Source organism: Penicillium roqueforti, assembly GCF_015533775.1.
Source record: "Penicillium roqueforti strain LCP96 04111 chromosome Unknown scaffold_21, whole genome shotgun sequence".
Classification (NCBI taxonomy): domain Eukaryota; kingdom Fungi; phylum Ascomycota; class Eurotiomycetes; order Eurotiales; family Aspergillaceae; genus Penicillium; species Penicillium roqueforti.
In genome coordinates this window covers 24,782-51,777 of record NW_024067585.1, presented here as the reverse complement: position 1 = coordinate 51,777, position 26,996 = coordinate 24,782, and the positions used below count along the sequence as shown (strand labels likewise).

Sequence of the window (26,996 nt, the reverse complement as noted above, 5' to 3'; positions counted from 1 at the left end):
CACGCCCCCCCCACCCCCCCCCCCCCCCCCCCCCCCCCCCCCCCCCCCCCCCCCCCCCCCCCCCCCCCCCCCCCCCGGCCATCAAATCAAATCGCATCAAATCGCATCGCATCACATCAAAGACCGCCGAGGCCACGCGCTTAAGGACCCAACAAGGCCGAGTCCATCAACATTGTTGTCGCACGAGCGCATCGGCGGCCACATCCCGATCTCATCTTATTCCATCGTCTAGCAGCAAATCTCACAGCACTCGAAGCAAGCGAGACCGGCGCAGCTGGGTTAAGTTAGTTTGGAGTTTTATTAGTAGGGATAGAAGAGAAACGTACAATCCGCAGCAGAGACCGCCACCACCGCGCAGCTGCATTTGTTCTTGGCTGGTCTAAGGCGATATTAGTTTATGTTTTGGGATGGGCTTGTTTAGTTATGGGATATCAACATACAGGCTGTTCAGAGACGACGTTTTGGTTGGCTGAAGGGGGAGCAGGGCTGGTGGGCTGCATGGTGATGGTGTTGGGATTCCAGCTTTCAGCGGTGGGCTCGTTGGCCGGGGCGGACTTGAAGAAGTTGAAGTTGAACATGTTTGTATTGGTGGTATGTATATGTATGGGTATGAATATGTTGTATGGTTGTACGTTGGAGGTAGCGTGTATTCAGAGTGAAGGTATACAGAGGTAGAGATAGAAAAGAGAAAAAGAGAAAAGCGAGAAAAGGACGCTATATGTAGTTTTCCAATAATGTGGAGGATCGGCGAAAATTGAAACAACGAACTAGCGCCCGTGGAGATTAAGGACACGCTTACGCACTATGAGGTTACGGTGTACAATCCGTGGACACGTTACTAAGTATAGGAACGAATAACGGTGTTGCCTGTGCGGTGAGGCTTAGGAGTCAGGACAAGCCCCGGGAGTAGACTCGGTGTCTAGACTCTACAACATACAACATACGTCGCGACTCCATGTTTCCCCTTGTTTTATTCCACTAACTGTGGCTATGTAGGCTACAAGGCACACGTATGGCCTGCACAGCCTCGTTCTCCAGGAAAACGCTGGCAAAGTCGCCTTCAGCCCTGTCGGGTTGCCAAGGGCTTGGCACACGGCTTGTATGGAACAAGTACTCGTATCGTGACAGCTGACATACCAAGCCCTGAGGATGCAGCACATGACCTCATTGCGCATATCAAAGGGAGGTGTATGATAAAAGCCTCAAAATAGAGAAAAATACCGAGTATCGCAGTTGTATCACAGTTTCGAGAAGATTCCGTCCGGCTGCAAAACAGAAAGATAGCATTTTTGGATTTCGCTGATCGTTCGGCACCTGCTTCCGATTAATTTTTATTAATTTGATACCAGACCAATAATCACTTACCCGGCTAATGCCATGGTGATCCTCAGTTCTTGGCGGAGAATCCGAATCGCCAATTCAACGCCTTCTTGTCCGTTATACTGTATGGGTCAGCAAACAGAACAATTAACAAACAAACAAACAAACACATACAGCCAACCCCCAGATCGGGATCCTTCCTATAAAACAGAAGCTAGCCCCCAATGCCAGCGCCTTGAAGATATCCGAGCCGCGTCGGATGCCCCCATCCACCGCAATCGGCATTCGGTCCTTGGCTACCGGGGCACAGGCCCGCAATGCATCCACCGTCGACGGCATGCCGTCTAGTTGCCGGCCACCGTGGTTCGAAATGACAACACCGTCAATGCCATATTTGATGGCCAGTTCTATATCTTCGGGAGACGTTACTGCCAATAGTCAGTGAACTGCGAGCCCCTTTACTTGATCACTCCACGCAAACATACCACCCTTAAGCCAGATCTTCAGAGATGTATGCTGTCTCAACCAAGGAATCGTGTTATCCCAGTCCAAACTGGGGTCTGCATAACATCAGCATTTACCTATCCCTCACAATAACTCCACATCAGCTTCGCAATACATACCATACTCGGTACGATCCGAGTGATCCCCTCCGTGGCTAAGCACATTCGGCCACGACATATCGTCCGGGATAGTATACTCATTCCGGTATTCATTGATGCGCTTGCCTAACACGGGTACATCAACCGACAGGAATAATGCCTTGTACCCCGCCTCTGAAAAGGATATTAGTACGGTCTATGTAGTCAACCATGAAAAAAAGCATCCAAGATACATACTCTCCGCCCGCTCTAGCAACTGCACCGTAATCGCCCGATCCCGCAGTACACACATCTGCATCACATACGGATTGCCGGTGCCCTGAGCGGCAACATCCTCGAGTGGATAATTCGAGTATGAGGACAGGCCCATGCAGAGACCGTATTTTGCGGCTGCGCGCGAGGTCGCGAGCTCGCCGTCTGGGTGCGCGAGTTTCATTGATGCAGCGGGGCTGAAGCCGAATGGGAGTGAGACCTGTTTGATTGTCGGAGTTGGCACTGGTGTTTTCGTTTCTGTTGAAGTGGAATATAACATACCTTGCTGCCGAGGATTTCGGCGGTTGTGTCGATTTTATCGACGTTGATTAAGATCCGGGGGCGGATCTTGTAGCGGTCGTAGGCTGCTTCGTTCTCGTTCAGACTAGACATACGTCAGGGAGATGGACCGGGTCTGCGCTTCGAGGTTCCATACGTGATTAGATCCATGGCTCCTCCGTTGTAGTAGTCTATCGACATCAGCACTGGCACAATGAACCAACGTCGGAAACTATTCATTGGTACTCACCTCTGACCATCGGAGACAGCCGACTGCTCCCCATTTGCTTCAGGTCGGCAATGCAGCATACATCTTTGTGAAGGGTTTCCCCGCGGTGAGCCATTGTACCGTATGTATTAGGATGTGGTTATAGAATTTGGATAAGAAGAATGGATAGAGCAAGGCGACGACGGCACAGTTCAAATATGAAGGATTCCCGATGGTCTCTCCCCTTCCGAGGTCATCCCTTTTCCGGATTGAGATGTGCATAAGGTGTTTCTCTTTGGTATAGAGTGCTTTCTGAGTTGGTTTCCTATCACGGACGATCATCGGAGTCGCTTGCCGAATTGACATTCCTCAGACAATGTCATGGGTCAATGTTCAGTCGCACAGATCTTTTACCAAATGCCAACGACTTATACAACCGACATCAGCGCCATTCATACAAGAGCGTCGAGGAGATTGCGCATGGGCTGTCAAACGTGCTGGGTTCAAGTCTGGTAAGGAAAGGCTCTACAAAAAGAGAGTCAGAGTTGCTTATACGGCTCAGGACACTGTGTTCTTGGTATCTAGAGCGAGCCTTGTGTGTGTTTTGGACGGCCACTTCTGATCTCAACGTGTATACCAAGTCCACGACATCATCCACTGCAGGTGCGAAACAAACGGGTTGACAGCTGTATTCCCAACTTGACCGGCCCAATCTGATTTGGCCGTCCCACTGATGTTTTATGGCAAACAACGAGATGATCTGATTGGAATGGAATTGTTGTCAAAAGAAAGACAAGAGCAGTTGACTCCGAGGAGATAGCCCGATAAGAGATCCCATCTAGGAAGGCGCTTCCGATATTGGCGGGGTTGGCCATAACTTCGACTTCCCAACCTCTAATATGGAAATGAATCCGCAATAAGCTCTTTTAATTGAATATATATATCAAGTCTTCAAAAATGGTGACATCTAAACGACCAAGACCTCGCCGATCCCATGCGCTAGGAGGATGCAGCACCTGCAGACGCCGGCATGTCAAATGCGACCAGAAACGGCCCGTTTGTCGTACCTGCCGGGCCTTGGGTGTGAAATGCGAGGGATATTCCGATCAGGTACTGTGGATGCGCACTGATAGCGGCGAGGAGGCTGAGAGTACTCGTGGGACTCGCCGGTATCTTTATTCAGGTACATGGCCTTGACAGTATGGAACAAATTAGTGTTATTAACATGTTTTAGAGCAATCTAGAGTTTCTATGAGCACTGCGCTTGGATCCGATCTTATATCAGGCTCTATTGACGCATCATTGGCAGAAGTGGACTCGAGACTGCGAGACCCTGAACGGTCGCTCGACGGTGACATTGTCATTGGACCCTTTGCGGTTCTTGATTTTTCTTCGGCACCACAAAAGCCACAAGAACTGGTGCATGAAATTGAGCCCGTGAAGTCTGATATAAATTTTGCAGTTGAGGCCGAAACTATGGCTCCTGAGGAACTGCAAGAGCCTAGTCCACTTGATTCCCTGTCTCATATTGATGACTTCCTCCATTGGTCTGATCTGTTGAGCTTTGACCTAGGCCAGACGGAGTTTGCAGCAAACGGTGCTTTGAGTACGCCGAATGATTTATCATTTGATATGAGCCACGAGATGGGACTGCCCGTTGACTTAAATCACACCAATGAGCTGCAGACTTTCACAACACAATACGCACCAGCTGAGCTTATTTCTACTGATATAGATGCACTGAAAGATGCTCCGTGCCTGCTTAGACATTTCCAGGATATTGTCATTCCACACATAATGGCCATTCCCTGTCGGCAAAAGTCGCCTTGGAAGATTTTGAACGTGCCGGCAGCGGTGGTTACATACAGTGACTCGACCTTTCTTGGGACTGAAAGGATCAGTCATGCCAAACTTGCAAATTTGTATGGCTTGCTCGCCTGCTCTGCTATTCACCTTGTTTTAAACCCCGCGGCAATATCGACAAAGCCGCCTGGGTATTGGTGGAAGGTTGCCACCCAGGCGTATCTGCAAGCCAAGGACCATATGCAAACCTCTCTGCATTCAGAAACCCAGGGTTTGAAGAAAGCAAAATATAAAGACCAGCTGATGGCTGCATTCATTCTCATACAGTACACCGTGGGTTTTCAATTTGACCTCAATTGAATGACTCTGACTTTCACAGATCATGTCCGGCCAACAACAACACGCCCGGTGTTTTATGATTGATGCAGAGCGGCTACTACGTCTTCGAGGACTTTCAAAGACCCGGATTTCCAAAAAGGCACGGCTTTTGCATCATGTCTACACCTGGCTAAGAATAGTCGGCGAGAGCACATTTGTTCTACATGACTATAACCTCTCTCCCTCCTCATTTGAAGCACTTGGTTCTCGGTTTCAATCACGATCCTCACCGAGTTCAGAAATGGGGAGCACTGAGCCAAATCCTCGGCTGGACGATTTCCTCCGCCTCGAGACACAAAACTCAGATAGTGATCTGAATATCGATGAACCCAAGGACCAAGCTTCGGGACTTTATGACATTCATCTCCAGGACTCACGGAGTTACCCTGAAACATTATACAAGCAAATTTATGGCATCACCGAAACATGGCTTAGCCTTGTCTCGCAAACAACAAGACTAGCCAACGTTTTGGAGATATTCCGTATTGCCCGTGAGGCAGGTCAGACCATGAACCTCGAAGCATGGGAAACACTACAGCGACGTAGCACGCGCCTGGAAAACATGATCTGCTCTTTCAGCCTAGGCCGAACAAGAGCCGGAATCCTGGAACTCCACGCCGATTCAAAATCGCACGGTCACATGGTGGAGGCATTGAATGCAGCTCTCGTAATTTTCTTTTACAGACGAATTCGACAAACCCACCCTGCGGCTCTGCAGGGTCATGTTGATAGTGTTATCACAGCGCTTCAAGCGTGCAGTGCGACATTGACGCAAGATGATCCCACTGGGCCCGGAACGGCGTGGCCGTTGTTCATTGCAGGATGTGAGGCAATGTCAACCGCAAGGCGGGAGGCGATTATGATCATGTTAGATAGGGCGAGCTCAATATGTGGCTTTGCCGCTTTTGGAACGGCCAGAAATATTATCACTGAAGTGTGGTGCAAGCAGGATGAGCATCTGACCGCGAACCGGGGTGAATCGATGCCATCGTGGGTTGATACTGTGAAGCAAGGACAGATATGGCCATTGTTTTGCTGATCCAGGTGGCTATTCTCATCTTTTTTATGTTCTGCGATCTCTATTATGCACTTTTACGACGCAACGAAGAAGATTCCAATGTTGTATATTCAATAAATTGAGTGGATAGTAAGTGTGACATTCTCATTCCGACATTCAATCATCTTAATCCAGAACAGAATACTAAACAGTCTTAACTCCAGCATTCTGCAACAACTGCTTAAGTTCCGCCGTCAACTTCGGATTGAGAAGAGCAAAAGGCTTGCGCAAGCCCCCAGTAGGCTGCCCAATCAACTCAACACCAGTCTTAACAGCAGCCGCATAGTTATGAGACTCCAAGAACTTGCAAATAGGCCAAGCCTTCGCCCAAATCTCCCGCCCGCGCTTCAAATCCCCCTTCACGGAAACCGCCTCATAAAGCTCAACCGCCAACTCGGGGATAATATTCGCCGCACCCCAGATACCACCGGGCGCGCCAGCCGCAAGACCATAGAAAGTCAAAGTATCCCACCCATTAAACGAGACAATCTGATCCGACAGACCGAAGATCAGCTCCGTCAGCGCGGGCGCATTACCAGAGGTATCCTTGAGGTACTTGACGCCGACCTTGGACAGACCAGCGATCTCCGCAGGGGAGAGGGTGATCCCAGACGCAGAAGGGATATTATAGTAGACGATAGGCAGGCCCGAGGCCGTGTGGATCTCGGACAGCAGCTCGTGCAGCTGTTCCAGGTTGACGGGGTCGTAGAACGGGGGCACGACCATGGTCGCCGCGGCGCCGGCTTGCGCGGCGTGTACGGAGAGCTCGACTGCCTCGGCCGAGGAGAGGCTGCCTGTGCCGGCGATGACGGGCACTCGGCCTGCGGCGAACTTCACACAGAGCTCGGTTAGTTGCTTGCGCTCGGCGACTGTCAGTGTGGTGAATTCGCCGGTGCTGCCGCCTGGAACGAGACCGTGCACGCCGGCTGTGATCAAGTGCTCGATGTGTGCTTGTAGGCGGCTTGGATCGATTGCGGTCTTGTCGTCTGTGAAGGGGGTGATTAGGGCCACCATTATTCCGCCGAGGGAGGCCATTTTGGAGGTTTGTAGAGGTATAGAGGAAGAGATGATTTGGTTGGGAAAGATAATGAGGATGGTTGAATTGGAAGTGGTCATAATCTAGATATACTTGGATTTTGCTGGAATCTCTTACCGTTTCCATATTCATGATTCTACTCATTCCGAGCTGTAGAGGAGTGACTTGCCTTGTTGGGTCAAATTTTCCTATTTAGGATGCATTACTATCATCGGGATGAAGGCTTCTTTCTATTCTAGCTCTAATTCCCTGCTATTCATCGGAATCCTATATAAGACTAATTCGTCTACTAATACAACACCAGAGGTAAGGAACGTACGGAAGTGCGTCATTTCTGGTCGACATCTTCTTCCCTCGTACTCCGTATCCAGTGGGCTACTACAACTCATGGCAGACAGAATAGTCCAGCACTACTCCCCCTCCCCTCTGGAACTGCTTGCCATGATTACGTCTTGCTAGCTTCAGAACACCCAAGGCTCCGATTCTTACCAGGCGGACGCTATGCGTCTTCGCAAAAAGATATGTAATCCGCATTATCTCATTGTACGACGAGAATGAAAGCTGCGAGGCCTTCAAGTCCATCATGCACACCCACGGGGGAAAGAGCATGTGCGCAATCTCTACCTGAACACTCGGACTATTTGAGCAACATATTACTGCCAGAATGAAGCAATGTTTTCGCATTTTCTTCTGTAATAGCTGGCTAATCTGTGACACCATCAACTTTATCTACGTAACTAGTCAAAAGAATCTATTCCCCTAGCAGATCATTCTCTAGCAAAGTAGCGACATTCAAGCAAAGTAGCGACATTCAAGCAAAGTACGGCCATCCTCATGACTCTTTCTCATCGGTGGAACCGGTGAAAATTCGATGCCACCGGAGCTTTTGTTTTGAAAGCCTTTGGCGCTTTATCGGGCAAAAAGACCACCTTGTCAGCTTCATAAAGTACGCCAAGTCCTCGAGTTCAACCCTAGCTTTGAAGTCTCTTCTAATCTCTTCTTTATCTTCTTCTGGAAACTCGAAGCCACGAAAGCCGATACAGCACTGGCACTCTGTGGTGCAATGACCTCTGCCTTTCTTCCTTTGAAACATATACCTCTGTGCGCAGCATCCACATTCCCGGCTGCAACAGCCGCCCCGATCCGAACAATCCTGAACTAGTTCTTCTCGCATAAACCAGTTAGGATCACGCCTTAAGTTATCATAAAGTTCTTTAAAGTACGGTGGAAGCCCAGAGGTCGCTCGGTAAAGGGCATACTCCTTTCTTGAATATTGCAGTTGGATCTCTTTAAGCTGTTGATTCGTATTTTCAAGCTCGGCCCTGGTAGACTCGACAGGGGTGGTCTTGTCAGGCTGGAGTCGATCAGACTCGATAGCTACGGTCTTTTGTAAGGCCATGGCTCTATGATGTAGCGATTCCTCACGCTGCGATAGTTCGCGCAGAGCGTGCTCGGCAAGAAGCATATCGGCGAATATTTGCCGGTAGAAATCTACTGCTCCGCGTTTGAGAAAATAGAAGAAAAGCTCCATGATCGTGGGTGGAAAGCTTAGCACGAGAAAAAGATAAGAAAGCCTTGGAAAGTACTTTGGGAGTAAACTTGTAGAATATGAGCATCAGGACCAGGAGAAGATTGAAGAAAGCATAGAAAAACGATCCTCATTAATAGGTATCCCTGAGTCATAGTGTGATCACCCTCCTAAAATGGATTAGTTGCGTAGAAGGTTTTCTGAAGGTTCCAACCTTGGAAGCCCTGGAGGTTGATTACATACTTGTGAGTGCCCGTTAAATCCTACGTGCTGATTGGCTGTCAGATATGTGAGTCGGCTGACCGCTTACGGGTAGCGTTTCTGCCGCCCCATCCTTTTTCCTCATCACAAGTATCGTGAGCATGCAGATCTACAATGGAGAGAGGATCAAGATATGATCAGGATCGTTTTGGTCCAACAACATAGAGGGATCCAATAAATAATATTTCAATAACGATAACAGAACAGAACAAACAGCACAACCGCCAACACCAACGCCAGGGTATAAATAAAGAAAAACAAACTCCAAAACACCCGAGGACAAACAAACAATCCAAAATCCAGAACAAACAAGGACGGGCCAAAAGGGGCCAAAAAGGTCCAACGAGGTCCAACAAGGGCCCAAACAAGCCAACATGGCAAGCGACATGTATATACAATAAGTAACAGCAGGGGGTTACGGCCTGCGTGAGGAAAGGATGAGCGAATCCACCATCCCGGCCGGTTCCGGGGTAGGTGGTAGAGACAAGACGATCAAAGATTTATTTTCTGCCCTGGAGGGCACCGACAACTTCGGCCAACGTGCTAGCCTTCTTGGACTTGGGCGGGAGACGGTACCCGCGCGGGACACGCACCCATCGGATCACAATGCCATCGCAGTCGACGTCTTCAAGCTCGGCTTCCGCTTCCGCCGTAGAAGCACCAAACTCCTCCACAATGACGTATAAAACGGGGTGGTCGGTCTTTCTGTTGCTGCTGCTGCCGAGGCGCCGGAGCATGGCATTGGTGGAGAAGGAAATCTCAAGAAGGCCTAGGGACGGACACTCTTGGTTAGTATACATCCTTCCCAACACCTATGCTTCCAAAAAGTACTTCTGGGGTATGCTAACCGAACGGCTTCAGCAACCAGTCCGCCCACCGCTTTTTCCTCTCATCCTTCTCCTCGGTCTTCTCCTTCTTCTCCTCCATTTTGCTTGCGGCCTTGGCCTTTCTGATTTCGGCAACTTGCCGGATGAAATGATCTGTTAGCGCCCGTTGGGGGTCGCTAAGTCTGGCCTCTAGGGCCAAAAAGCTGGACATATATCTCATTAGCATGACGGACCAATACGATCAAAACAGGCTGCACGTACCGAATGGCCCAGAAGACCAGGGCCACGACAACAACTAGGCCAATGAGGCCATAAGCGCCAGGGAACACGGAATTCAGCCAGGCAGGAGTTTCGTTCTGTGTGCTATTGCTTGCCATTTTGGAATTCATGACTTATAGACTTACAGACTTACATTACGCGCACGCGGGGGGAGGGGGCTCTACTTATATACCTACAGGCAGGCACGTAGATCACGTAACTTTGATTAAGTTTGAAGTGATTCCAAGCTGAAATTATTGATCCTTCCAGTTATAGGCGATTTTTTAGAAATCTTGAGGCTTCCGCATTGCAAGTAGATGTTGAATTTTCGAAATTCCAGTTCTAATCGAGATAGAACTCATTACAGGTTGAAGGATCAATGAGAGTAGATTGAAGCTGTTCTGATCAAACAGTCAAGCTATGCTAAATGAACCATGGTAGCCTAGAAATTAAGCGAATTGTAGAATCCTGACCAATCAGAATCTGTATATCGTCGTGTTTGATCCTCACTGTTCAACTATAACTGGTGAGGAGATATTTGACAGGCGACCTTATTTTAACCTCATCTCTATAGTAGTGAGGTCTGCCTAGCTTTAATCTAGAAAATGCACAGAAGATCAAGGCGTTTGCTTTCGTATATGTTTGGTTACTCTTTTTTTTTAGAGTTTTGCATGTCGTTCCTTCCTTTTCGGTGCCAGCTTGGATGAATAGTACCTGTGGATACATACACATTGAAGAAGGTCAAGACAGGCTGACTGTCTATCTGGTGTGCTGGACCCTCTATTGATATTCCGGAATGTATCCATCCGTGACTTTCTTGAAGACGTGTACACGAACGCTCCTATGTTCAAAGCGGGCATTCTCATGCTGCTCCAGTACCTCACCCATTTTGTCGCGGTTTCAGAACGGCTAACAGATCCAGGCCCTGGAACTTGGAATTGGACTTAGTGACACAACCAAGGGCAATGTTAGTGCCCTTGTTCCATTGGAGAGTCTCACAGATACGTTCACTGGCATCACATTGTCGCTAGTGGCAACGACCCGCCCAAACTTCAGTCGTCAATTTCTGCGCTCCGCTGTCTCGGACACTGAGAAAGATCTGAAATGCTGCCAGCTTATGATACAGTGCTATCCGCGAACGAACTGCATCCACACCACCCGCAATCTGGTCTGACCCACGACGCACATTTGGAAGATGTTGCAACCGGATATAGTTATTTGCCCGGTAGAGCTCACACGGTGGTCTTCAAGCGAATTGATGATCTAGGGTGGAATGGTACACCACGACATATTGAGCCACTATATGCCATCCTTGCCTTCTACTGCACTCTTGACCACGAAGACGGGTTTTAGCTACACCCTAACAAGTCGGGTAGATCAAAAAGCACCAGCACAACGTACGAACTGATCAAACTACCTTGCCTACTATTATATACAGACCGATCGCAAGCTGCAGTGTCTCCGAACTAAATGAGCCATTGAGGGCTAGTTGTCCGCGACTGAGGAGACTGAACCGTGCAGTCAATTAGCACTATACATGAACTAGAACAGCTATTGGCTCCGCGCCCTCCTAAATGGCCTGGGACCGACACGGCGCGAAGAACCAGAGCCCCCAAATAGGAAGCGATGAGGGCTGTTAGTCCATATTGTTGCAAATCCGTGGCGGTGCGCACTCAACACCAACATCTCCCATACACCCTCAAGATGGCAAGCCGATCCCGTGACAGCAAGAGCAGCGTACGTACGAAGCACTCCAGAGACGAGAGATCAACAGCCGGCTATATCATATTTGGGCAGCAGAACAATATATTTGTCACTTTTCAGTTATATTGAGCTTGTTAGTTTGTTTTCTTTGATTGTATTAACCTCATATCCAAAGCGTATCGAATTAGAATTAGTCTCGCGACATACATATTCAGCCAAACAGAGCCGAGAGAAAATATAAGCTCCGAGTGGCGCATTAGGGCTAAACATGACTCCCTGATCTGACATGAGAGATGGCTGTGGAATAATTAGATAATGGAAAATACTACGATTAAGATAAATTGACGATAGTTAACTATTCTATCATTTAATCTCGGATCCACTAACCTCGAACATCCGCGGAGAGTATATCGGAAGGACTTGCCTGAATGGGCTTAACCTCATTGGAGAAATGTACTATATCAGACCCCACGCGCCTCGAGAGTTGGAGTCTCTGAAAACTGTTCAACTCACAAAATGAGCCTCTTCATTGATATATATACGCCTAACGGGCACAAATACAGACAGCCCACTGGTCTATTCATTAACAATGAAACTGTATCCGCTACAGGAGGCCAGACCATCACATCTCTTGACCCCGCGTATGTCATTATCGAAATCGCTGTTGTACATATCACTAACTATTCTCAAGTACCGATAAACCCATTGCCACCGTTCAAGCAGCAAGCGCCCAAGATGTCGACCGCGCCGTGAAGGCTGCCAGAGCGGCGCTGGTCCACCCCTCATGGAAATTACTTCCCGCGACAGAGCGAGGGCAGTTAATGGCCCGACTCGCTGATCTGATGGAGGAGAGCAGAGAGTTATTCGCGTCCATTGAAGCTTGGGATAATGGTATGTCTGCAAATCACTCAGAAAAGTCAATTTGCTCATCCAAATCAGGAAAACCCTACCATGTCGCCCTCAATGATGATCTCACCGAGGCAATCTCAACAATTCGCTATTACAGCGGCTGGGCTGATAAGACCTTTGGTCAAACCATCACCACGACATCTCGAAAGTTCGCCTACACAATCCGCCAGCCCATTGGAGTAGTTGGCCAGATCATTCCATGGAACTACCCCCTTTCAATGGCCACCTGGAAGCTTGGCCCTGCACTAGCATGTGGAAACACGATTGTTCTGAAGCCGGCCGAGCAGACCCCTCTTAGCGCTCTCGTTCTCGGTACTTTGATCAAAAAGGCCGGATTTCCCCCAGGTGTGGTAAACATCGTCAACGGCTACGGGCGCGAGGCCGGCGCCGCGCTCGTTTCGCACCCATTGGTCGACAAGGTCGCGTTCACAGGATCAACAATAACCGCCCGGGAGATTATGAAGATGGCCGCCGGCACTCTCAAGAACATCACGCTCGAAACAGGCGGCAAGTCCCCGTTGCTGGTTTTCCCGGATGCGGATATGGAGCAGGCGGTCAAGTGGTCGCACGGCGGTATCATGTCCAACAAGGGCGAGATCTGTACCGCCACCTCGCGGATCTTCGTCCACCGCGATATCATCGAAGCCTTCACTGCTAGTTACAAGGCGACGGTGGAGAGTATGAAGATCGGAGACCAGTGGGACGAGACAGTCTCCCACGGGCCGCAGGTGACACGCGCGCAATATGAGCGCATCCTCTCCTACTTTGAAATCGCCAAGAGCGAAGGAGCTACTATTCTCACTGGCGGTGCTGCCTACACGCCGACTGACGAGAAGATCAAGAATGGGTACTTTGTTCAACCTACCGTTATTGTCAATGCAACGGATTCCATGCGCATCGCCCGCGAAGAAGTCTTTGGTCCTGTCGTCGTGATTTTCCCCTTTGATACCGAGGAAGAGGCTATTCGTCGGGCCAACGATAGCACTTACGGCCTAGGTGCGTCTGTCTTCACGCGGGATTTGGAGCGTGCTCACCGTGTGGCCGCTGAGATTGAGTCCGGTATGGTCTGGATTAACAGTAGCCAAGACTGTGATCCGCGCATTCCTTTCGGTGGTGTGAAGCAGAGTGGTATTGGACGCGAGTTGGGAGAGGCGGGTCTGGAGGCATATAGCCAGACTAAGGCGGTTCATGTGAACATGGGCACTAAGCTATAAAAGAGATTATGAAGTATATTGCACAGTATAAATATAAATTCTACCAAGCTCGGGCTAGATATGTATTTGTTGTGTGGTGCCTACAGGAGATCCACAATCTTCTGGGATGCTTGATTTGTGTTCACACCCCAAGTATCTGCCTTGGTCTGCAGATATAGCACCCCATCCTCGATCTTGGCTTCATTGTAGTTGCTGGACCCTTCAAGCTTGTCCACCACACGCAGTGCGACTTTGCCCTTGTCGACGGACTCGAGGAATCCTTCTTTGAGCAAATCATCTTTGCCAAAGTTGTTCCAATCAAGATGTGTAGCTAGCGACTCGAAGTACTCCAGAGCCGTAGCGCCAAAGTTTGTTTCCCAACTATCCGGCAGCTTTGTGCCGGGGACTTGACTCTCCTTTTTCACTTTGGCGAAGTTGTCTTCAAAGTTCGGGAGAAGCTCAAATGGTTGACCGAAAAGTTGCTCCAGCCGATTCTTCACATTGGTGATGACTGGATCATATTTCTTGCCGATGTTGTCACGAGCAATGTAGCTGATGTCGTCCTGGCCGCCAGCTTTGGCAGCCGCTTCATTGAGTCCTAGCTTCATATTGTCGCTCTCTAGGGCAGAATCTATGTTGACACCAAGCCCCTTCGGGGTGACGACAATTCGTAAGTTGCCATCGTTGAAATTAACGCCGTTGTATTTAAGGTCAAGCGTGCTGTCGACTTCCAATGACAGAACATGGTTGGGGGCCAACTTGTTGATCTCGGTCTTTGCGAACTCGTCAACGTTGTTCAGGTGAGACGCGGCACTGTTGAAGTATCTATGTAGAAGATCAGCACTATCCACTGGTGCCGATACGAAGGTGTGAGCTTACTCCACAATCATCGCACCCATGTCATCCTTGGCGTAAGACGAGTCCGCGTAAGGATATAATGCGAGAGGGTTCACTTCAATTGTCCATGGGACGCTGAGTGATTTCGATATGTTGGCTTCAATGGTCTCTTTCGCAGACTCATACGTGTCGCGAACTGTGATGCCAAGGTATAGTCAGCTTTTTTGTACCTCAGCAACGGTGGGAGTGATGATGAAATACGGACTATTCTTCCTGAGAGCAAGAGGGAGCTTTTCGGCAGGAGGGAGAGACATGGTGACTGATGCTAGGAGAAGATGCAAAGGTGATTGAAGGGCTTAAGAAGGTGGTAGTTCTCGTTCAGGAGACGAGACCCTGGCGTCTTTATAGTATTGCGGGTTTACATTTCATGCGAAAGATTCCGCAGGCAGCACTTCCGATAGTACAGAGATCGCTACCAGAAGAACTCTAATTTGTTAGGATTTCTTAGTGCGGCTTTTCTATTGTAAATTACTTAGTTGGCCCCTCAACTAATGACTTGAAACAGCTAGTGCTTACCTTTTCCAAGAAGCATCTCCGCTAAAATCGCCTCTTTTTTCCAAAGACAGACATGCAGAGAGCCGAATCAGTCTCAATATACCTAGGTCCCCATTGAATTCAAATGCATTTATCTCAACTAAAAGGCTATTAGATTAAAATAAAACTCAATATGAGATCGATCTGGACACGTCTCTCTTTCTCGTCCTGGCAATCTGTATGTTGTATATTCCACACCCCGGGGAGTGTTTTGTACGTGGTCGTAAACCCGGTTTCATTTGCTTCTACCCGCCCAGTGATCAATTCTGAAGCTTCTTAAACTGAGAGACCTTCCTAGGCGTGTATCTGCCTTCTAAATCGAGTGCGTTTTTGCTTCTTCGTCTCATTTTCACTGCGTAAGTCCCTGTTTTCTTATGAGTCAGTAGATGTCTCTGATCAAACTCTAATTAAGGAATCCGCGTGGACACGGCCCGGGGCCCCAGGGGCTCTCAATGGCGTGACTAATATATCACGTGACTATCTCCGAGCGGACTGAAATCTACTCTGAGTCAGCTGACTCCAAGCGCCCTCATTAAAGCGGCTGAAATAGGAAGCCCCCACCTGATAGAGCAAAGTACATACCCGGTTCTCGCCAAGCAACCCAATCCCCATTCGCTAGATACGGCTACTCGTGTTATTTGAAGCCCTTTAGCTCGCGTGCTAGCAATCGAGAGACCTATTAGTACTAATCTTGTCGAGATGCTAAGAACAGAGAGTGTTCTGAAGGTACTAGACTCCGTGCGGGCAGAGTGTTTAATGTTCTCCCCCTGTACTCTAATTACTACGTGGCCTCGGAAATTGGAATTAGTCACTTCTCTCCGCTATGACTATCCGGAGGCCTAAGGCCCCCGAGATCACTAGCATTGATGTTTGGTGAAATGTCATCTCGTATTGATGATCTATATCAACCCCGACCTAATCCGGTTTAGTGTGATCGGGGGGCCGAGAGGGGTAATCTGTAAGTGCTTGGAGTCTCTTGCACTTCACATCCTGCAATTATCAGCCTAGTTAACTCTCATCGCAACATGTCGTGTCCCAATTGTTTTAGTGGGGATATCCATCAAGGCATTCCCCGTGGTGAAATCACCTCTCTCCATGGCTTACAGGCCTACACGACCAAACCTCTAAATGAGGTACCTCACCGGGGAATTATCATCATAGTGCCTGACGCCTTCGGGTGGGAGTTTGTGAACAACCGAATCTTGGCCGATAACTACGCGGAAAAGGGGAAGTACCTCGTTTATCTACCTGAGTTCATGAACGGTATGTCCTAGTGTCATCCCTAAGGATAACTCGTTAAGTATGATATCAGGACATGCGGCCCCGGTCAGTATGCTGTCTGCAACAAAAGAGCTGTTCAATACCAGCGGACTCACAACTTGGCTTATCAAGCCGTAAGTCGATAAAACACCGCCCAGGTCGGGCTTTCTACTAATCCAAGCTATAGATACTATCTAGCCTCAATGCTGACAGGAATGGTGCCCTTCATGTACTACAATACGTTCGGCGTGACATGGCCTATCATCAGGGACTTCTTCAAGTCCGTACGCGAGAACGAAGGTGCCGAGGTTCCTATCTACGGAGCTGGTTTCTGCTGGGGTGGAAAGTATATCGTCAATCTAGCTGCCGGAGCAGACACGGCTTCAAATGGAAAACCACTGCTTAATGCTGGATTTACGGGCCACCCGAGCTTTCTCGAGATTCCTGGCGAGATCGAGAAAATCAGAATCCCTGTAAGCTTTGCGCTTGCAGAAAAAGATATGGTCGTGAAACCTCCGCACATTGAGCAGATCAAACAGGTCTTCCTCAGCGAGTCCGGTATTGGAAAGGGTGAAGTGGTGGTCTATGAGGGCGCTGGCCATGGCTTCTGTGTCAGGGCTGATTTCCTTCAGGAAGATGCCAGTAGACAGGCCGATGAAGCGGAGAATCAAGCACTGGCCTGGTTTGAAAGATATTAACATAAGACATATTGAAGTTTTATATCCAGGTCAATCATTGAAACTGAATGAAAGCAATCAAGTACAACTTGTCCAATTATGCCGAGGCAATGAGCATGAGCACAGCCACTTACAACACCGCCTTACTGTGGCGGTGCAACCGATCACCAAAAAAACAACAACAAAAGTCTCCTATTCTATTCTCAGCTGCCCAGCGTCCCACTGACGTGGTCCAAGTGGAGAATATGTAGCCTCTGGGCTGAATTTTGGAAGCTCACCGCAATTCATAGCCTAGTGTCCTTTCCTTTTCCCTAATGGTTTCTTTCTCATTTTAAGTTCACGTCGCAGAAATCTACAACATATACCATTCTTTCACTTGATCTCATCTCATATATGCCTCAAATTCCAAACACTCCAGAATCTTTGCTTCCGCGCTCAGATTCTCGAAACCCAGCGACAACATGTAGAGGCATCACTTCCCAAGGTCGGCCCTGCCGCCGCTCTTTGGCATCTCCAAATCCATCACCTGCTCCTACCCCCCGAAAGAGGGATCCTCGTCAAGAAGCTATAGATGCAGCATCTTTGTACTGCTGGCAGCACAAAGATCAAGATACTTCGGCGAATCCACCTACGAATGGCATCACCCCAGTTAAGACAAGGACAAGCATCGATACATTATTGGATCGACTGGGTGTGCTCCAGATAAACGATCCAGTCTCCTCGAAGCCAAAGCCTCCCCATACATATCAAAGTAGGCCTAGTGAAAAGCGTCGCCGGAGGAAACACACATTTTGCTGCTGCTTTCAGATCGGAGAGGACAGCGGCGAGGATGACAAGCCGACCTCATTTCAGCCGAGACCGCCTCGCCCGGCTTATGGCGTTCCGCCTTCTTCAAATCAAAATGTCGCAATGCCCGCTACAGCTGGAAGGCCGCAGCATGCGCAAGTGTCACCATCTTTGTCAGACAGGCCCTTATCATCGTGGATCCCGTCTACAGTTCCCCCGCAGACAGCATCCATTCTTATTGCAGAACTGGCCAAACCAATATCCAGTGCCGATGACGAAGGCTATATCTACATGTTCTGGTTGACACCCCCGACAACTACCACACAACGGAGCGCTGAATCCGCGGTAGCGCGAGACATAGCATCTTCTCTACTACCGCAGGCCCCGCAAAGCAGCAACAGCCTCCGCCCACCCACGCAGCCACGCAGCGTCAGCGACGCAATCCGTGCAGCACAAGACATGAACGCTCTCACCTCCAACCCGACATCAACCAAGCCGGGAACGCTTAGGCTGAAAATTGGACGCACGAGCAATGTGCATCGTCGGCTTGCTGAATGGAGTAAACAGTGCTCATATGACTTGACCTTGATCCGTTACTATCCTTACACGCCATCCCACCCTAGCCAGGATAGCGCATCTTTAGTACCGGGAAGGAAAGTCCCGCATGTGCATCGCGTGGAACGACTCATTCACCTTGAGCTAGCGGCTCAGCGTATACAGGACTTAGGCCAATGTCCCGAGTGCGGGAAGGAGCATCGGGAGTGGTTTGAGGTCGAGGCGGAGAAGGAGTCGCTGAGGAGGGTGGATGAGTGTATCCGACGATGGGTCTCATGGGCTGAGTCGAGGCCTTGACATTGTATCCTATACTACGCACTTTTTTCCGACTGCATATATAACGTCTTCATACACATTAGATCGCCACATCATATCTGAATGGGGAGTTGTTTGAGAAAAGGGCTTATATTGAAGGTCATGTATAAGCGCGAACATTTCGATTGATGAGGCCTCTCATTTCAAGGACAAGGACAAAGTCTATGATTCGCGGCCACCGACGACGATAACATGACTTTTGTCTGGCTGGTCCCTCGCACGGCAAGTGATTGTTATACCTAGGGACAATCTTCGAGGGTGTTCCCGCTTAAGTCTGTTGGTCTACAATTAATTCTTTGGGATATTGATGAGCAAAATCACATGTATGAACTAGTAGTTATAGACATGGATATCTCGACCTATTTATCTGTTTTGGTTTGGTCTACACCTTCCGCTTCACCAGCCCACGGAAGAAGTCAAAGCTGTTACTATCACTCTGTAACTGCCACACACGTCCCGTCGGACGATCATTGAACCCCAACTCCTCGGCTAGCAGAAGACCAAAATCACGCGTAATACCCTGAATGCGAGCGCGAGCACCACCCTCCTCCTCCAACGTGACAATCTGGTGCATGTGCAGCCAGTCTTCATAATACATCGCCTCGAAGGCTCGATCGAAGCCTGTGCGCAAGAAGCGGGTATACAAGCTTTCAAATGTAGTCAAAATACGAGCCAGGAGCCTCTCAAGCATGACAGGTGAAGCGGCAGCAGCTCCCGGCGACGCGTAGCGTGCGGCGAGGGTGGTCAAGGCGGTTGTCGGAGAGGCGTTTGTGGCATTGAGGCCAACACCGACGACGGAGATGTACTCGTTTGACATGAAATGGGAGTTGATAAGAATGCCGCAGATCTTCGTGTACCGTTTCTGTTCGGGGTCATCTGGATCCAATGCATCTGTAGAGATCTATCAGTAACAACCCATAGTAATAAAACAAGCCACCCGCACGTACAAATATCATTCGGCCATTTCAGTTTTATCGGGATCTTGTCGTAGCCTTTGGCGTAGTTCTTGATTCCCCGGACTACGGCCATGGCCGATAGGTACTGAAGGAACACAACCGGTGCTGTCTGAATCTTGTCCATTGGGTGTCGCACCACAGTTGAAAACATTAGAGAACCTGCTGGTGAGACCCAGACATTGGATCCGCGTCCGCGTCCGGCAATTTGTGCTGTAGCGGTAGCCGTAAAACCCTGCGGCAACTGACGCAGCAGCTTCGTGTTCCTACTAATTGTTAGAGCCGATTAAATGCCATATTGACCAAATGCTTACTTTTCAAGAAGTGTGTTCGTGCTAGTCACTACCTCTCCATATAGAATATTAGAGCCAAATGATGTAGCGTCTCCCTTGGAGTCAGATTGGTATTGGCGGAGGTGGGAGTAGAATGCATGGTGGTTGAAGTATGGAGTCAGTTTCGAAGATGGTATATCATCGTGGAACACAAGTCGCTTAATAATTGCCTGGTAATCAATGATACCATCGCTAGACTCCGAGGATGTTGCGGGGAGTGCTTCTTCTAGTTCACCGAGATTCCATGTTCCAGGGCGTTCGATGCGGAACGTATCGTAGTCATCCTTGAGATACTCAGTATGACCCTCTTGGGTGAATGAAGCTCCAAGACCCGACAGAATATCCATGGGACCATCGGCATCGATTCCAGACATGTGCAAGGATGACAGTGAAGGCACTGTTGTCGTGTCCTGTGTGACCTCAAGTTCAAGCTTGGACAGGCAAGCCTTCAAGAAGTCCGTTCGTTCCTTGTCATCGGCAGCGATAGCCGCCACCAAGTCCGCATATTCAGGACCGCCCTCCTTCGGGTCCAGATTAGCAGCCGCAAATCTAGTCACAAGTCAGTGACTTAATCCTCCCAATTGAAATCCAAAACATACTCAGGATGAGGTCCGCTTAAAACTGCTGCTCCATCACCGAATTTGCAGTAGACAACAGCAGCCGTACCATCTCCTCCATCGACATTCAATTTTTCAGTATAGCTCGCAAGAATCTCTACCCCTTTATCTGCGAGCGACAGCGCATCAACAAACACACCGCCGCCATTATAGTACGACCGGAAGTTGGTTGGCACGGTGCCAATGTTCAAAGCTCCCTTGATCACTTTGATTTCCACAGCACGTGCTCCCGCCTCGCTGTGGTAAACGAAGCCTGGGAATGCCCCGCCCCGACAGATGCCCGGATAGAAAGCCAATTCGCGATCCCCAACAACCTCCATTGTCTTATCGCCGACCTCAAACTCACACCTTTTGCTTCCGTAGTAGGCACCAGCACACATGCCGAGGTACCGCCCGCCATTACGGACAAATTGTGCGATGCGCCGATTCCCCACACCATTGAGTGTGCGACAGTACCCCATATCCGCACCGCCGGGCATGACCAGCATAGCACACGTAGTCATCCATGGCTCATTAAGGAGCATATCGCCCGTCACAGGGATGACGGCATAGCGGTGAGCGAGCAGGCGGCGGAGGGTGTAGAGGCAGTGACGGACTGAGTCAACGGTGGTTCCATTTCCTGTCAAGAAGTCATCAGTTAGAAATCGGTTAAGCTGCCAGACTGAGTAAATTGAGCGAACCGGAATAGACTAGGACATTAAGCCTTTTGCCACTGAAATTGGCGTTGTTGCCCGTTGGCGTTGCCATTGTTGGTTCGTGGTAAAGGCAGATCATGCGATAAGCATAGTTCTCCATCTTCCGCCGAGGCCAACCGCCTTTCTCCAACTTTCCTTGTTATACCTCAGCCATGTCGAACAACGTGGAGAAGACAACTGTTGTCCCAGATGATGATGATGAGCCGGATGATTGGTGAGGCCCTGTATTAGGTTTCTGGTCTGCGTGGTGCTAACTGCAATGGCAGGGATAAGCGGATTTTCAGCACAGGCTGCCATAGTAACTTATACTCAATTTGAGTCACAAAGGCTAAACTAATACATATTAGCTGAGCAGGATAAGATGAATGACTGTTACTACGCAAAGAAGGACTGGCGCGAATGCAAAAAAGAGGTGAGCTATCAAATCTACCGAACTGAACATATATCATTCCACCTAAAGCCATTGAGGGCTAGTTCTGCAATAACCATAATACAACTTCCAAAGTCCAATGAATGGGAGGAATAGCAAATAGCTTCAATTACCCAGATCATACTGACTCTAGTCAACACAGATGGAAGCTTTCCGCGAGTGCTGGAAGCGCCAGGGCAACGACCAGCGAACACAGACCAAAGACGCATAATGTACTCTACCTATAATACCATGTTCAAATAGTCCCTGCAATCTATTCCACTCAATATTCACCCGATTATCCCAACATTGACAGAACGAAGCTATCAAATCCATATCACGTGACTGCATATATGCTTTTCGCAAGACCTCCATCCTCCTTCCGCTATCAACAATACAAGCCACGATGTCTGCTCCTCTTCGTATCCGGTCCTGGCGCGCAATCGAGTCCTTTCAAAATGCGACACAACCTTCGCGCTCTTCAAGAGCCCCTAACATGAGAATCAGCCAGTTCTCCAGCCCGATGACCAGAAGAGCAATCAGCTACACCACCAAAAACCAGAACACCGCCAAACCCGCACCAACACCAACACCAGCAACGCCCGCCGCAAAGCCCACCCCATCACCTTCAACACCCATCCCAACAGGCGTCCCCGCATCCCGCCTCCCAGGCGCAACCCCCAGCCGCGCAACAACCGAAAACATCTCCAAAACAGGCCTATCAGACAAACCGCTCGAGCTTGAGCGCCCAGCCGAAGAGAGAATCGACTGGACGCGATCCTTCCACGGTCTGTCTGCCGCGCCGTTTCCCAAAGAAGCGGCCGATATCCTGCTGGCGGAGACGGAGCCAGACGAGGTCGAGATCAAGCCCGATGGTATCCTGTACCTGCCGGAGATCAAATACCGACGCATTCTCAACCGCGCATTCGGTCCTGGCGGGTGGGGTCTCGTGCCGCGGAGTGAGAGTATCGTTACGCCCAAGACGGTGACGAGGGAGTATGCTCTTGTTTGTAATGGACGGTAAGCGCATTTACATTTTCCTTTCGTTTACATGCAATCTGCTTTACAGTCTTGATTTCATCATCCAGGCTGTATTGGGAAAGGAACAAGAGAACCTAAACACTAGCTAACATTTCTCTCCAGCCTCGTCTCCGTCGCCCGCGGCGAACAGGACTATTTCTCCCCCGACGGTATCCCCACCGCTACAGAAGGCTGCCGATCGAACGCGCTCGTGCGCTGCTGCAAGGATCTAGGCATTGCGAGTGAACTTTGGGACCCGCGCTGGATCCGAAAGTACAAGGCCAAGTACACGCGCGAGGTGTTTGTTGAGCATGTGGTTAATAAGAGGAAGACCAAGATCTGGACGCGGAAGGATGATCCTGTTGGATATCCATGGAAGGAGACTGGAAATAAATAGGTTGGAAGATGGGATTGGACGTGGCTAGCTCTATTTTGCCTAGACTTACTCCGTAGTCAAACTTGTATTATATCACTTTGTATTCGATGTGTTAGGTTATGGGAATATGATCTGTTTCTCTGCTCGATATTTTCGTTGGGGCGTTTCAATCTTATTAAGTATTATATCACAGCTTTCTTTTGGTATAAAGCATAGTCCCAGCACCTTTCTTTTCTGTTCCAATGCCACTTGCCTATCCTATTGTCTCTGTTGTAAGAGGCATCGGTATGTAGCATGGCCATCCAAGCACCAACGGAATCGTCCTGAAAAAAGGAAAGTAGATTTGATTTTAGATGCCCAAAAACCGAGGACAGCATAGGTTCATAGCCGCATACCACGAAGGGGAGGAGAATTTTTATGCGGCTCAAAAACGCAAAGGAAAGAATCTATATACATCACACACATAATATGAACAACCAAGAAGAAGAAAAAGGAGATGCAAAAAGATGCAAAGATGCAAAGATGCAGCTAGCCAAGAATGTGTAATCAAGGAGAGGGAGTCAGTACAAAAACAAAGATAGAAAACGATCAAGCCTCATGCTCCCCATAAGGAGACTTCTCCTTCTTCCTCAGCGGAGCAGTATTGTAGGTCACAGCCTGCTGTGGCACCGTCGGCTGAGGCTGAGGCGGGGAGTAGATGGACGGCGACGAGGCGGGGTCATATCGGTCAGAGAGTTGATAATTGCTGGAGGCCGTCACGCTGGAGATATTCGGGTTGGAGTCGCGACGATCGCGTCCCGGTGTGTTCTCAGCGCTGTACCCGCCGAGCGGAATTTGATTGTACCCCGTGTCGTGGGAGTAGTAGCCGTCGAAGCGGTTGGGGTCGGGGGAGCCCAGCATCTGGATGGTGCTCTTTTCGTCCTGGCTTGCGTGGGGACGCGGCTCGTAGCGGGCGCTGCCACGGGAGCCGGGCTTGGGGGTCTCAAGGATGGGGACTTGGCTTGAGGATGGGGTCATGCCGGCGGGCACTGGGGAGAGAGGGGCTTGGGGGTTCCTGAGCGCGGGATGTGTATCCTGCTCCTGGAAGGAGGCGCGATCGCCGGCCTTGCGGTGGCCGGTTGACAGGCCGCGGTTGATGCCTTCGCTTCCGTGGGGAACGTTTAGATGGGTTTGGTGGGAGGCGTTGCTGGCTGTGCGGTGGAGGGCTGACTCGTGACCGTTGTAGTGATCGCGGCCGATGTCGACAGTTGGGGAGCGCGCGTTGAGCAGTTCGACGATGGCGGCTTCGCGCTCGGCGTTGGTTTGTGTGGCGTTGGTTTGGGTGGAGCCGCGATGGGTGACTGTTCCTGCTCGATCCTGGTCGTAGCCTGTCGACTGGGCTGTATTCTCGTGGTCGAGGATACCTCCGGCGGCAGTGGCAGTGGCAGCGGCGACACCGGGATCGGGCTTAGAGGAATCGGCCGCGCCGGGCTGGGTAGACTTGCGGTGACCTACGTCTGCACCGGCGCCGGCATCATCACCCTTGTCATCGCCATCTGCAGCGTCGGCATCCTCTGCTGCCGGAGGTGCAACACCTGGAGCGCGAACCTGGATCTTGCGGACGGCCAGGACCAACGCACACAGGAACTTGGATCGCCGGGCAGCGCGGATAGTCTCGTTAGACCAGTTAGACTTGTGACGGATGTCAACCCGCAGCTGGAGCTTGTCCATATCACCAACGCCGTCAAGTTCGATGTCAATATCCGGCTGGAAGTCACGGCAGTTATCCTTGTCGCGAACGAAGTGCTCCATTTCAGTGCGCAGCAATTGAACCTCAGCGAAGGTGGTGTCGAAGGCAACGGGAATGACAAGCTGTTCGTGCATAGCCTTGGCACGAGTGAAGTTGTCAACCCAGAGACTGTTCAGAATATTGTTAGGCACCTGCGTGATGCGGGCATCGGTAACATTGCGGAAGACAGTGAAAAGAAGTGAGATACGCTCAACGATGAAAGGCTTGTCGCTGACCTCGACACGGTCACCGATATCGAAGGGATGCTTAACGAAAAGGAAGATGCAGGAACCGAGTACTTCTTGAGCGGTAACGGAAAACACGAAACTGAGAGAGAGCAGCGAAGTGGCACCAGCCGCAATGACGGTACCGAATCCAGTGGTGACGAAAGAAATGAAGACAAGAACACCAACCAGACCAGCGACACACAGAAGCAGGTTGTCCAGCACACGGATAGCCTGGTCGACGTCGTACATACTGTGGTTCAGGGCCTTTCTCATGCGTCCAAACTCGGTGATGGTCATGACCATCTCGTCAAGACTGATATCACCGTTGCCGTCCCTGTCAAGAGCCAAAAAGCACTCCTCGGCCTCAGCCTCGTGTTCAACACCCAGGACCTCAACAATGTCCTCTAGGTACAAAGCTTCACGGCCCTCGACCACAAACGACATCCAGATACGGCGGGCCAGCGCAGCAGCATGGCGCTTGCGCTCAAGGGCTTCGATAACCATGGTATGTGTCGCAGTCGGGTTAAAGACTTGCTTACCAGTCAGCTCCGACGCCACATGCCCAAAAGCAGCGGTAACCTTGTCGCCAACACGGCCAACGTTCTTGCCGACATTACGGAGCATGCGGAGAGGCATAGCGGAGGACCGCTTGCCACCATTATTGCAAGCCTGAACCAGGATGGAATCGAAAAGGAGTGAGTCCTCATCTTGGAATTCAGGGCAGTACACGGGGAACATATTGCGCGAAGCCTCGAAGAGCAGATTGACCAAGTACACATTGCGCTTGGAGACCTGGATCTTGGCATCGAACTGCTTACGGTGGTAACTGATCGAGATGAGCTGCACAAGAGCTTTCTCAGCCAAGAAGATGAGGCTGCACACGAGCAGCGCAAACAAGATATTCTTGATACTCTTCTCCCACGACTTGGGAGCCGTGTCGCCGGAAGCCTTCTTACCGGGAGTCAATGTCATAACCGGCAAGAAGGTCACGAGGGAAATAACAGCCCACAGCACAAGCGCAATAGGGGTCTCGAGGGCGCGCAGAATAAGCGCATACTTGCGTGTACCGGAGCTGACGATACCGCACAAGAACTGGAAGACATAAGGAACGTAACGGGCGAAGAGCTTGGACACCCACAGACTGAACCAGACGATCTCAATCCACGTGAAGAACCAGTAGATATGAACACCGCCAATTTTGGCGTACGTTGCCGCCGTAGCGCCCACAATAATGGGAATGGCGATCAGAATCGCAATTGGAAGGACATAAATCAGGTAACGAGTGACGAGGGAGTAATTCAGGACAGCTTGGTAGAAACGGCCCATACGGTTGATAGTGCCGTCTTCGGGCGACTCAGCAGGCTTTCCGGTTATTTCATTGATTTCTGTATCCATGCGACGCCTACCACCAGGACCACGGTGAACGCCAACAATAGGTGCCTTCTCCGTGGTCTGGGAGTGGAAGTCCTGGGCACTGGTATTGGTGTTCCATTTACGGGCGCCCGTTTGACCACGAGAAGTCGTCTCGGTCAGAGGGATATCAATGGTCACATCGTTAGGATTCAGCATCCCATTGCCGCTGCTATGGTCCGGCATGTCGTGCAGCTGCTCAAATCGGTGAGCCGTCAGTCGCCTGATGGAAAGACTCGAACGTCCCATCGCGAGAAGCTTGGAAGGCAGACAGGACCTTTATTGCGTCAATGCGGGCCCACCCCTAAACCAGGACAGTGGTTTCGATTGCGGAGGGGCTTTCGTGTCTATGGTGGAGACACGCAAAAAAAAATAGTCCCGTTATAGCACACGAACTATTGGTAGCGCTGCTTGTTTTTTGCCTCCCCCTCGCCGGGCGAACCAATAACCTCCGCGGCTGTACTTTTTTTCTCGCGATAGCTGCCAAGTTATGGGTTCGTATGATTCCCGGACCAGTGTGCGCAGTGTGCGTAAACTCGGTAGTCGATCG

At 50.1% G+C, this 26,996-nt stretch overlaps 13 protein-coding genes across 13 annotated transcripts; 6 read left to right on the top strand and 7 right to left on the bottom strand.

Annotated features, from left to right (window-relative positions):
- Positions 1-228: 228 nt before the first annotated feature.
- Positions 229-578, bottom strand: LCP9604111_7098 (uncharacterized protein; the record flags this gene model as incomplete). The annotated part of the gene is made up of 3 exons (XM_039075092.1): positions 229-274; positions 327-379; positions 441-578. The coding sequence occupies 3 exons, from the start codon at positions 576-578 to the stop codon at positions 229-231; spliced, it is 237 nt and encodes a 78-aa protein (XP_038926796.1).
- A 660-nt stretch (positions 579-1,238) lies between these two features.
- LCP9604111_7097 (alpha-hydroxy acid oxidase) lies at positions 1,239-2,797 on the bottom strand (the record flags this gene model as incomplete). Its single annotated transcript, XM_039075091.1, has 9 exons — positions 1,239-1,314; positions 1,366-1,442; positions 1,495-1,748; positions 1,806-1,880; positions 1,944-2,096; positions 2,160-2,394; positions 2,457-2,559; positions 2,611-2,644; positions 2,704-2,797. The coding sequence occupies 9 exons, from the start codon at positions 2,795-2,797 to the stop codon at positions 1,239-1,241; spliced, it is 1,101 nt and encodes a 366-aa protein (XP_038926795.1).
- Positions 2,798-3,618: 821 nt separating this feature from the next.
- LCP9604111_7096 (Zn(II)2Cys6 transcription factor) lies at positions 3,619-5,881 on the top strand (the record flags this gene model as incomplete). Its single annotated transcript, XM_039075090.1, has 3 exons — positions 3,619-3,844; positions 3,896-4,797; positions 4,844-5,881. 3 exons carry the CDS (start codon positions 3,619-3,621, stop codon positions 5,879-5,881), a joined length of 2,166 nt encoding a protein of 721 aa, XP_038926794.1.
- A 162-nt stretch (positions 5,882-6,043) lies between these two features.
- LCP9604111_7095 (dihydrodipicolinate synthase family protein) lies at positions 6,044-6,934 on the bottom strand (the record flags this gene model as incomplete). Its single annotated transcript, XM_039075089.1, has 1 exon — positions 6,044-6,934. The coding sequence occupies one exon, from the start codon at positions 6,932-6,934 to the stop codon at positions 6,044-6,046; it is 891 nt and encodes a 296-aa protein (XP_038926793.1).
- Positions 6,935-9,224: 2,290 nt separating this feature from the next.
- Positions 9,225-9,928, bottom strand: LCP9604111_7094 (uncharacterized protein; the record flags this gene model as incomplete). The annotated part of the gene is made up of 3 exons (XM_039075088.1): positions 9,225-9,493; positions 9,573-9,754; positions 9,813-9,928. 3 exons carry the CDS (start codon positions 9,926-9,928, stop codon positions 9,225-9,227), a joined length of 567 nt encoding a protein of 188 aa, XP_038926792.1.
- A 2,101-nt stretch (positions 9,929-12,029) lies between these two features.
- Positions 12,030-13,636, top strand: LCP9604111_7093 (aldehyde dehydrogenase ALDH; the record flags this gene model as incomplete). Its single annotated transcript, XM_039075087.1, has 3 exons — positions 12,030-12,154; positions 12,205-12,404; positions 12,453-13,636. The coding sequence occupies 3 exons, from the start codon at positions 12,030-12,032 to the stop codon at positions 13,634-13,636; spliced, it is 1,509 nt and encodes a 502-aa protein (XP_038926791.1).
- An 80-nt stretch (positions 13,637-13,716) lies between these two features.
- Positions 13,717-14,766, bottom strand: LCP9604111_7092 (uncharacterized protein; the record flags this gene model as incomplete). The annotated part of the gene is made up of 3 exons (XM_039075086.1): positions 13,717-14,440; positions 14,495-14,648; positions 14,718-14,766. 3 exons carry the CDS (start codon positions 14,764-14,766, stop codon positions 13,717-13,719), a joined length of 927 nt encoding a protein of 308 aa, XP_038926790.1.
- A 1,305-nt stretch (positions 14,767-16,071) lies between these two features.
- LCP9604111_7091 (dienelactone hydrolase family protein) lies at positions 16,072-17,004 on the top strand (the record flags this gene model as incomplete). The annotated part of the gene is made up of 3 exons (XM_039075085.1): positions 16,072-16,309; positions 16,359-16,440; positions 16,494-17,004. The coding sequence occupies 3 exons, from the start codon at positions 16,072-16,074 to the stop codon at positions 17,002-17,004; spliced, it is 831 nt and encodes a 276-aa protein (XP_038926789.1).
- An 888-nt stretch (positions 17,005-17,892) lies between these two features.
- Positions 17,893-18,621, top strand: LCP9604111_7090 (uncharacterized protein; the record flags this gene model as incomplete). The annotated part of the gene is made up of 1 exon (XM_039075084.1): positions 17,893-18,621. One exon carries the CDS (start codon positions 17,893-17,895, stop codon positions 18,619-18,621), a length of 729 nt encoding a protein of 242 aa, XP_038926788.1.
- Positions 18,622-19,021: 400 nt separating this feature from the next.
- LCP9604111_7089 (biotin--[acetyl-CoA-carboxylase] ligase BPL1) lies at positions 19,022-21,288 on the bottom strand (the record flags this gene model as incomplete). Its single annotated transcript, XM_039075082.1, has 5 exons — positions 19,022-19,530; positions 19,587-19,858; positions 19,907-20,473; positions 20,524-21,160; positions 21,222-21,288. 5 exons carry the CDS (start codon positions 21,286-21,288, stop codon positions 19,022-19,024), a joined length of 2,052 nt encoding a protein of 683 aa, XP_038926787.1.
- Positions 21,289-21,388: 100 nt separating this feature from the next.
- Positions 21,389-21,877, top strand: LCP9604111_7088 (uncharacterized protein; the record flags this gene model as incomplete). Its single annotated transcript, XM_039075081.1, has 4 exons — positions 21,389-21,450; positions 21,503-21,534; positions 21,584-21,648; positions 21,809-21,877. The coding sequence occupies 4 exons, from the start codon at positions 21,389-21,391 to the stop codon at positions 21,875-21,877; spliced, it is 228 nt and encodes a 75-aa protein (XP_038926786.1).
- A 174-nt stretch (positions 21,878-22,051) lies between these two features.
- On the top strand, positions 22,052-23,062 carry LCP9604111_7087 (putative mitochondrial genome maintenance protein Mgm101; the record flags this gene model as incomplete). Its single annotated transcript, XM_039075080.1, has 2 exons — positions 22,052-22,665; positions 22,789-23,062. The coding sequence occupies 2 exons, from the start codon at positions 22,052-22,054 to the stop codon at positions 23,060-23,062; spliced, it is 888 nt and encodes a 295-aa protein (XP_038926785.1).
- A 567-nt stretch (positions 23,063-23,629) lies between these two features.
- On the bottom strand, positions 23,630-26,695 carry LCP9604111_7086 (serine/threonine protein kinase; the record flags this gene model as incomplete). Its single annotated transcript, XM_039075079.1, has 1 exon — positions 23,630-26,695. The coding sequence occupies one exon, from the start codon at positions 26,693-26,695 to the stop codon at positions 23,630-23,632; it is 3,066 nt and encodes a 1,021-aa protein (XP_038926784.1).
- Positions 26,696-26,996: the final 301 nt, after the last annotated feature.